Raw genomic sequence first — 10337 nt, forward strand, 5'->3', positions numbered from 1 at the left:
CTCTGTATTAAAAATAAATAAAACATTAAAAAAAATTTAAAAAAAAAGTAATTTCTACACCTAAATGTAGGACTTGAACTCATGGCCCCAAGATGATGAGTCACATGTTCTACTTCCTGAGCCAACAGGATGCCCTGGTGAATTTGTTTCTGAAGAATCGAACTTGAAAAGTCAAGTAACCGAAAATTCCAACTGAAGACCTGAGGAGAAGAGTCATGTCTAAGAACCTGTGAAATTAGGTCTTCAAGTGAGAGTCCTGTCAGTAAGAAGCAGACACCCAAGACAGGGTTCTGCTCTGCTTGACAGATTTTTAGCCACTTAGGTTAAGGCAGAAGACGGTGTTTGTCACATCTACAGTCCTTGCTAAACTAAATGCCACACGTGTCACAATCAATAGGTAAAATAATAAAAAGGGACAAAAAGAAGAACTGAAATGAACTAAACTTTACCAAGGATCAATGCAAAATTCTGCATTTATGTTCAGGAAATTGGCAACACAACTAGGGAATTAAGAAGAAAGAATAACAAGGATATTAATGACTGTCAGTTTTAATCTCACCGTTATTATGTTCCATGATCACTATATGCCCTTGATGGACACTCACTATCTCTTTACTCTTGTGGCTAAGAATTTAGGCAAAGCCTCATGTAAATTTTGATAAACCTAAGAATATAAACACAGCTCTTCACTTATACTGTCACCTGGTACCAAATGATTGCAGTTAGGCAAACTTCTGAATTGGTGTTAGGACAGAAGACACAAATCCTAGGGATCAAGTACTTCGTTTCCCTATTCCTTGACATCCCACCTAATTACAGAAAAAATTTAAGATGGTGCTTCAAGTCCATCATGTTTACAGTTTCCTGTCTTTGAAAAGTTCCACGTCAATGGTGCACATTTTACCAAAACAGGCCAATTCTGTAAAGACAACTGAATAACCAAGTGGAAAAAAAATTTACTTCTGCCTAAGAGGATGAGTGCAGTGTATGATTATCCACAATATAATTTTGATTTCTTACCCTATAATCTATGGTTGTATATTGCCTATTGACCACTCACTCTGTGATTAAGTTGGACTTTGTCCCAGGGAATAGAGGGTGGAGATCATATGATGATTCAAGTCCTATTCCCTTTCCTTACTTAAATTCCCATCTGGATTTCCTAAAAAAGGTTCTAAGTTTTAACATAGCTCCAGGTTATGGAATGTCTGGAAAAAACTTTTTAAAACCCTCTTGCTCATTTGAGAGAAGCCCTAATATCCATGCCTTGTTAATTTCTTTGGCATGTTTTCCTACCACTCTTTTCCTTTCATTTCTTACTGCTGTGCCTCAAGTCTAGGCTTATGGCACTAGATGCTTGGGCTCCTTAACTGGCCCCATTACAGAGTATCCCTGCCCCCTATTACATGCTTGCTGGCATGACATTTCTATCCCTGTAAAGGATTCTCTAACCTGCTGTGGTTAGAGCCCTCACTGTTCTTTGTGAGCTGGTCTCACCCTACATATCCCAATTTATCAGAACCTTCTGGTCCTACACACCCTACTCTATACTCTCTGTTGGACAGAGCACTCTCCTCATCATCCCACCAATGGATTGTGTTCAAATCAAGCTCCAAGCATCAGTTTCTCTTTTTCCTCCCTCCCAGCTCATTACTCTTCCTCCAATTCTCACACTACTTTTGTCTTACTCGCCTCTCAAACCTAGCTCTTGAAGCATCTTCTCCATGAGACCTTTTCCATTACTCCAATTCTCTTCTTGTGCTCATTAGTCTCTTAGTACTTTCATTGATTCATCTGCCCCCTTCCCATGAGAGTGTAGAGACTCAAGACCAAGGGAAAGACAGGTACCTTCTTGATCCCTGTCAGTGCAGGCCATACCACAGCACCCAAAACCACCTCCTTGAAATGGCTGACTGCGCGATAGAGCCTACTGGTCCCAGATCAGCAGTTCATTTCAAACCACCGTTTACCAAACACCTACCAGGTATAAGATCCAAATTATCACTGTGAAGGGCAGTCACTCTGCAAATTCCAAACTCATTTCTCTTAAATTTTGTCTCAAAAGCTCTAATTCTCTAGCTCTTTATTATTTGTGATACCTTACTTGCTGCACGTGTCACATCACCTATGAAAAACTGAAGGTCAAGTGGTAGTTGGAATATAAAACACTCACTGAACATTTAAAAGTTCCAATCTCCAAAAACCATGATGCTGTTACAATGAGATAAAAAGATCTTCAAAATAAAAAGTTGGGATATTGTCTTTTCCACAGCTCAGAAGAGTTTTTTGATTCTTGCCCCTTGGGGCACTTCTGTTTTTTAATTTCTAAGTGGCATTTTATTAGATAATCATTATGCTGACATAAGAACACTGGAAAAACGGATCTCTTGTCCCCAAACACTTGTGATAAACACCCACAAAATGAATAAGAGATAACTACAATGAATACAAATGATTACAACCATCTTTAACATTAGACATTAAATAGCAATCCACAACAAAGTGGCTGAGGATTCAGAGCAGACAAACCCTTCCTTAGAATAGTTTGTTGTATTCAGGCTCTGAAACTGACCTTTGGTCAAATCTAAGCCTTTGGCTTTTCTTTTTTACTATCTTTCCAGAGGTTTCTACCTTCATCTTTCAATGGCAAAAGCCAGCTGGAATAAGCTCACTTGTTCCTACATATTTCTCTAAAAACTCGTGGTACATCCCTATAGCAGTTGGCACTCACTGCCTTACAACTAGCAAAGTATTCCAGGATTTCAGTATTTCTCAAATGCAGTAGATCATTAAAAGAAGAAGAAGGAAGAGGAGGAGGAGAAGTATTAGATGGGGAAAATCTTACCTTAACTTCTGACTGGCAGGGACAGTTATTTTATTAAGCTTGTCCATTCTGTTTGTTAATTATGAGAGCCACGAATAACCGTCAGCAGTAAGGTCAGCAGCGCCTGTCCCTCCTACAGAGAAGCATGGTAAGCCTTTGATCTCAAGGGTCTCAGTCACTTGAGTCTGGTTTCTGAGAGTGCAGGCTGCTGGCAAACACCCTACACTAGGGAGAAGTAAAACTTGCTTGAGCACATAGTCAAGTTTCATGTTTCTACATAATCATGTGATCTGGGTAGCCAGCCAGCTTGGCTGATTACTCCACGTTGTGTAAACTTTAATAGTGAAACCTATTGGACATGCAAATTTCTTTCCAGCTGCTTTCTTTTATAACCAGATTTGTAATCAGGTCAGGACGGGCTTCTGGCTGGTCACTACTTCCTGTTGTCCCAAACACATATAGTCCCTGTTTTCAGCAGGTGTCATTCTGTTCCCAGTAGCTTCCTGGGCTCAAGGAAAATCAGAATAATCAATTCAAAGGCCTTTTGGGACTTTCTGCTCGTTTGCATAAATTCATGGATAAACTTTTCCACTTAAAGAACCATGATATGAAAATAGCATTTCTATACTGTCATTTAGAGAGGAGAAGGCAGTTTAAGCTCAGAAAGGAAGAAAATGAGAGGGACAGTTCCCTTTATGCCTGACACACTTCCCTGCAGCCAGCAAGAGCACCCTGCTCACCTTGGTGAGGAAGGTGCACATTTACCACATTTACCCAGGTGACCAGTTGTTTCCTGTATCTGAAGAATACAGAGAAAGGACAGAATAGAGGTTCCAAGTTACCTCTTCTGTTACAGACCCCAGGTCTGGCTGAAGACAGAGGGGGAAGGGGAGGAAAAGACAAAAAGAAGGAACTGAAGGAGGTAGGATGGGGGAGTGAAGAGGAGAAGGGGAAAGAGAAGGAGGAAGAGGGGAGGAAGAGGAGGAAGAGGAGGAGGAAGAAGGAAGAAAGAGGAGGAGATAGAGAAGCAGGAGTAGGGAGGGAGGAGGACAGAGGAGGAGAGGAGGAGGAGAAGGAGGAGAGGCAGCAGTGGCACTGGCAGAGGTGGAAGTCATAGAAGTATTTCTTCCTTCTCTACTTCTTCTTTGTACAGACAGAGGTTCTGTATTTCTCTAGATAAATCTTGATTATTCCTGTACTACCTCTGATTTTCTAGTTCGACCAGATGATTAGGAGCAAAGTCCTCAGAGCTATTAAAGGGTGGGGCCCTTCTGCTTGGCTAAGCCACTGAATTGGCCAGGCTAGCAAGGGGGCAGACAATCTCTCACAAGAAAAATGCAAGCACTTGCATCTTCCAATGGTTTGTTTTCCCCAAACAAGGAGCTCAATTTGCTTGCAGTGTATCCTGAAGGAGCTCTAGACCCCCGCCAGCCTCCCTCTGAAGTTCTTAACTGAAACTAATAGATCAGGATGGTGAAGGCTATTACAACGTCATCAAGGATTAAGAAAATCAAGCTTCACTGAATGGGATGATGAGAGTCAGCCTGATTCTTCTAAATTACTGTAAAGTTCACCCCATCTGCCACTTAACTTTTCTCTCAACCAACAACTCTGTTTAGCACCTGGACTAGCAACTTCTTATTTCCCCAGAGAAAAAAAGCAGGGGCAAGAGTTACACTTCTGCTTTTTCTTTTTACAGTCACTCGTCTTTCTTCTTTTTTTACTGTATTTAGTCTGACATAATAAAAATGAGAGTCTGCTTTTCCAGACTGGACATTTTGCCCCATGTGGTGTGTCGTGTGACAGCCATATTGTCCCAGGCTGCCATGACTGGTCTGTTGTAACTGGCTTACCCAGAAGATCAGTACAAACATGGAAATCAGTGCAAACATCTTAGCTGATGACTTGTAAAAAGAATGAGGCCTCATGTGGTTTCCACAGCACATGGAGAACAACATAGCATAATAAACAGTCTCAATTTGCACAGCACAGTGGACATAAACATTGATCATTAGGTGAACAGATGAAAAAATGGGTAACCCCAAACAACCTTAAAGAAAATTTGGAACTCCATACACTGTTGATAAAAATACAAGTAGGTGCAGTCACTCTGGAAACATTCTGGGATCACCAAATAATTTGTGTCATAGACATGATAAAATAGTATGAATATACCATGTACATCAAAGCCATGTGCAAGAATTGTTACAGAAGCACCATTTCTAATAGAATATTCAAAACCACTGGAAATAACACAATTGCTGATCAACAGGAGAATTAATAAATTAATTGTGGCCTATTGATGCAAATGAGTACTAATCAACAATAAAAATGAGTCAAGTACAATTGCATAAGTATGGATAAATAACAAAATAATTTAGGCAAGAAAGGCAAGTTAAAGAAGATCACACATCATGATTCCAGTTATATTAATGTTAAAGACCTATAAAACTAATATATTATTTAAAACACATACCTATATGGCCAAACAGAGGGAGGGAATGATAAACGTAAAATTCAGGTGAATGGTGACCAGGGAGTGGGGTCACAGTGAAGGGCCTACAGGGGTTCAAAAGCTATGGTGGTGTCTTACTTCTGGGGTCTGGGAGGTATACGAGTACCTACTGTAGGTATTAAATATTTAACAAAAATAAATAAAAGAGGATACGGTCTAGAATTATAGGGCAAAGCCAGGACAGCCTGCCTAAATTCAGTTAGCTTTGTGAAATGTTGGGGCTTGAGAACAAAAAGACAGATTATATTGGAGCTTGCGGATGAGACCCAACCAACCTTGGTTTCTCTTGGGTCTTTCTTTGCATCTACTAATGACAAAAAACAACAACATGCTATTGAAAGTTTTCCATATTTTCATATTATGACATTTATTTCATATGTGAATAAACTGATTTTTGAAAAGAGGTTAAGTACCTGGCTCAAAGTTCCACCACTCACTCATGGAAGAGCTGGGACTCAAACCCAAGCCTGTTTCCATACTCTAAGCTGAGAATCACAGGGCTTTGCCATCGCAAGAGAGATCTGTGATTCACAGGGCCTGCTCTGACATAGAGGCACCAATTTATCCTTGACCCTGAGTGATAACTCAGTCTCTCTGACCTCAACTCATCTCCAGAGGACAGAAAGAGGATTCAAGGAGAGCACAGGCTCCTTCTGACTTGGTATCTGAACACTGGCCCATGTGCACAGAAATTAGATTACATCAGTGGCGATACCCTCACGGTTTCCAGAAGAGAAGCTTCTAGTGGTCTTTACTAGATTGCTTCCCAGTGATGGACTAGATAGTTGCGTTGTGGCAGTTTGCAGAACCTTGGAAGTAGTCCAAATCTTCACTGGAACTGAAAGTTAAGCCCCTCTGCTCTGCCACCCACCTGCTGTTGGCTTTTCCCCCACCAGGGCTGGTTTAGACACACTGCCAAAGTAGACAAGGGGTGATAGGCACTATGCAGTATGGTTCTGTGGTTCTAGCCATAACCTACTCCCATGACGGTCGCCTCAATGCAACTATGAGGGGTTACCATTGATCATTCCCATTTATGATGTGAAGTCTGAGCCTCAGAAAGGTGACATAACTTACCTAGGACCATCTGCTCTTCCTACCCACTAAGCCAAGCCCCTTAACACCCAAACTATTCAGTCTTTTTTTCCTCTTGTGCTGGCCCTCTTTCTTGGGCTGGAGTAGGGTGTGTGTCTTGTAGGAACAAGCAGCCCTGGCAGCTTTCTGACACTGCAGGCCTAAGTAGCTATTGGTCAGGCTTATGCATTAACTTGTCATTGTTAGTTAAGGGCCCAGATGGAAGAAGGTTTGAGAGGAAGCTAAGGGAGGAAGCTTGGAACACAGAAAGCAAGTGGAGGAAAATAGCAAAAGAGGCCAGAAAAGGCAGAGGGAGAAAAGGAAGTTTGGCAGATGCTGACAATCTCTTCGCCTTTGTGGGAAGCAGGGTCAGGAAGGAAGAAGAGAACACATCTGTGACTTGAGCAAATGGGCAAAGGCTCTTTTCAGCCCAAGGCTCACTTTTGGTGAGACCAATCTGCTCTCTATTTTACTTATTCAGTAAACTCAATATTCTCTATGTCAGATTGGCCTGGAATGCAACATCTTTATTACTAGGAGAATAGCTTAGATAATAACAGCCTTTACTTTGGTATCAGTCCAAGTCTCTGACTGGAAGGAACATTACAGTAGCCTATCGTCAGGATGGACAACTCTTGGCCAATGTGCCGTCACCTCCTCTCTTGCCTCCAGCTCTCCAAGCCAATCTCCTGACCAGATTCTCCTTTGTAGCATGTGCACTGTCACCCTGCTCTCATGCCGGCCTGGGCCCTCAGCTGGGTCACCACTCAGCCTCCTACTACTTCTTGGTTGCCAGATCCACCCTCATTCTCATCCCAGCCCATGTTCCCAGCTCTTCTTAAGGATTTCTGAGACTTTTCCTTTCTTTGAGAACCAAGTATGAATGTAATTCATGCCCCTCTGCAACTGAGTCTCCCCTTAGGATCCATCTTATTCCTCACTGCTTATGAGCAGGTGTTTTCAAACTCTTTTCTCTACCTCAGTCACACAGCCCAACCACCAGTCAGGAGCAGGGTGGGAGGAAGATACGTGAAATTGGAGGCAACTAGGAGACCAGATTGTTCCCATCAGTCAGGGTCACGATGAAGCCAGATAATATGCAAGGGCAAGGGGCACAGGGTGCTCTGTCCAAGAACTGGGAATGTGGAGAGCCAAGGTGAGGTTCACTTCCTCTAGGAGTTGAGGTCCTTAAAGCTAGAAGTCCTTGGTAGCAGATGCTCTGATTGATTACAATGTTCTGTTCTTTTGTTAAGTGAAGCTTAACTAGTTCCTAGTCTTCCTACCCAGGTAGTCCACCTGGATTTAAAGGGCTGCAAAACAAAAGCAGACTTGAGCAAATGGGGAGGCATTCCATATTCATGGATAGAATGACTCGCTATCATGAATGTTTCTGTTATCTTCAATTTAATACATAAATTTAATATGATGCCAAAAGATAAAACTAGATCCAAACCTCAAGCCATTTACCAAAAACAACTCCCAGTGGATGAGAGAATTAAGTGTAAAAAGAAATAAAACATAGTTAAATTTGACAACCTTCTCTAGGACTTAAAATCGAGATGTAAGAAAAGATTGATAAATTTGATCAGAGAAACACAAAGAAATTTTTCACAGCATAAAAAACATCATAAGCAGCATCAAAAGACAAAGGACAAATGGGAGTAAAGTGTAGTATAATGTATCACAGATAACAAATACAGAGATGTCTAAAGATAATATTAGTACTATGTACAGAGATACTAAAGATATGTATCTCTAATGGAAAAAAGGTCCTAAATATTGAGACAAAAACAATAAAAGCCAATACTAAAAGTGGCCAAAAACCATGACCATGAAAAGTAAGAGATAAGAGCATGAAAAGATGCTCAATCACACTCCTATTAAAAGAAAGACTATCATCACGATGAAGAAATATCTCACATATCAGATTGGCAAAAATCCAGAAGTCTGATGACACAGAGCTCTGAGGACACGGGCATCCTTTGCTTACAACACATTATAGTCTCTTACAAAATAGCATGAATTTACCTTCTGAAAAACCTAAATGGTTATCAATGGGTTCTGGTTAAATAAATATTGGCCCATCTTTATAGAGGAGTTCAGTGTAGCCTTACAAAAAGGTGTGGATTCCAGGATTTGGTAATAGAGTGATAGGTCTGGACAGTGTAAACTACTTTTTTTTTTTAACAAGCAGACAGAGGAAGTTTATGCACACATGCTTACTGCAAATATAAACATAAACATGAGAAGGACAAACCAGCAGCTAATGAAAATAGCTACCAACAGGAGGCAAACGGGAGCTAAAAACAGAGCAGAAGTGATAAAGATGGATATAGATTCTCTAGATCTTTTTATGGAGTTTTGATATATTTTTTAATGTTTACTTATTTTTGAGAGATAGCATGAGCAGGGGAGAGTCAGAGAGAGAGGGAGACTCAGAATCTGAAGCAGGCTCCAGGCTCTGAGCTGTCAGCACTGAGCCTCATGGAGGGCTCAAACTCATGAACCATAACCTGAGCCAAAGTTGGAAGCTTAACCGACTGAGCCATCCAGACACCCCTGGAGTTTTAACTTTTAAACTAGGCTTGACATATCTTAAAAACAAAATTAAGGCAAAAATTAAAAAAAAAAGACAAACCTTACATATGAAAATAAATGGAATGAATGAGAGGTAACGTCACAGAGAAGAGGATTATCTTGACTTTTGAATGAAGTCCTCTGTATATCCTCAATCAAATATATTCTGTGGAAATAACAGCAAAGAAATCTCAAATTCCAGTCACTGCTTTTACTTTTAGTAATAAAACATGTATTATGAATTTTGAAATGGTATTAATCTATGAAAAGACATGGGAGGACCTGAAATACACTTTAGATTACTAACTGAAAGAAGCCAATCTAAAAAGCTCCACCCTGTATGATTGCAACTATATAATGTTCTGGGGAAGGCAAATTGATGGAGAGCGTAAAAAAGATCAGTGGTTGCCAGCTCTACAGTCTCTTCCATTCTGTTTCTCTGATCCCAGTTTCAAGTCTTATCTGTCTCCAAATAGATCCCTGGCTTCCCCATGTCTAACCAACATTTCCTTTACTGCTATCTCTGGAACAGTTCCTCTGGACAACCATATCCCACTACAGGGTGAGGCCCAAATTACCCAGGCTGCCAAGTGCCTTGAAATTGGATTACATTTCATGACCTTACATTCAACCATAATTTGTCAGGTCTGGAATAGGCCTTATGCAGTAAGCTACCATATTTAGCAAATAAAAATATAGAATTCCCAGATAAATTTTAGATAACCAACAAATATTTTCTTAGGAAAAGCATGGCCCAAATACTGCATCATGTCCAATATTTTATCTAGCAACCTTAAGATGAGGAAATCAAGGGCCAAAGGGTAAAATGACTTTCAAAAGTCCATTTTAGAGAAAGACCCCAAACCAGAAAAGAAGCAATAGCAGAAAGAACTAAGATCTCCTTACTCCCAGTGATGTATGTTCTGTTTTGCAAAGTCAACAAAGTCTGTGGTCAAGACATGTTGAATCAGAGCAAGGAATCAGATTGTTTGTGGAAAAAATGTACATGCTTTTCTATTTATTCTATTTAATTAACCTAATAACTTTGTCTTCAGAGAGAAATGGCTTAAAACTCCAACCTCAGGTTACCTGAATGGAAGAATTCAAATTCCCTCTTAAGAAATGGAATACCAAGGACTCACTGACTGAAAACCTCCAAGCATGCACGTGGCCGCCTGAGAGCCATTATGAGAAAGTGCAGGAGATCACCATCACCCTTCCAGAGCGTGACTTCCTGTCTCGTGTGATTTCAACATTTTGCTCTTTGGTAAGTCAGAGGACCCTCGTGTAAAATGTAACAAATATTTATAGAAAGCCATGTTCTATAAAGAAATCTTTCTAAATGTT

General features: G+C 40.5%; 1 protein-coding gene across 2 annotated transcripts in view; it reads right to left on the reverse strand.

Annotated features, from left to right (window-relative positions):
• BLNK (B cell linker) overlaps window positions 1-3042 on the reverse strand; it is a 72789-nt gene extending 69747 nt beyond the window's left edge. For both annotated transcript variants that reach the window (XM_029932307.1, XM_029932306.1), the window contains exon 1: window positions 2846-3042. In XM_029932307.1, the coding sequence (XP_029788167.1) occupies window positions 2846-2892 (47 nt within the window). In that variant the 5' untranslated portion in view covers window positions 2893-3042. The remainder of the gene's footprint in view (window positions 1-2845) is intronic.
• Window positions 3043-10337: the final 7295 nt, after the last annotated feature.

The sequence above is a fragment of the Suricata suricatta genome, chromosome 2 (genome assembly GCF_006229205.1).
Source record: "Suricata suricatta isolate VVHF042 chromosome 2, meerkat_22Aug2017_6uvM2_HiC, whole genome shotgun sequence".
NCBI classification, from domain to species: domain Eukaryota; kingdom Metazoa; phylum Chordata; class Mammalia; order Carnivora; family Herpestidae; genus Suricata; species Suricata suricatta.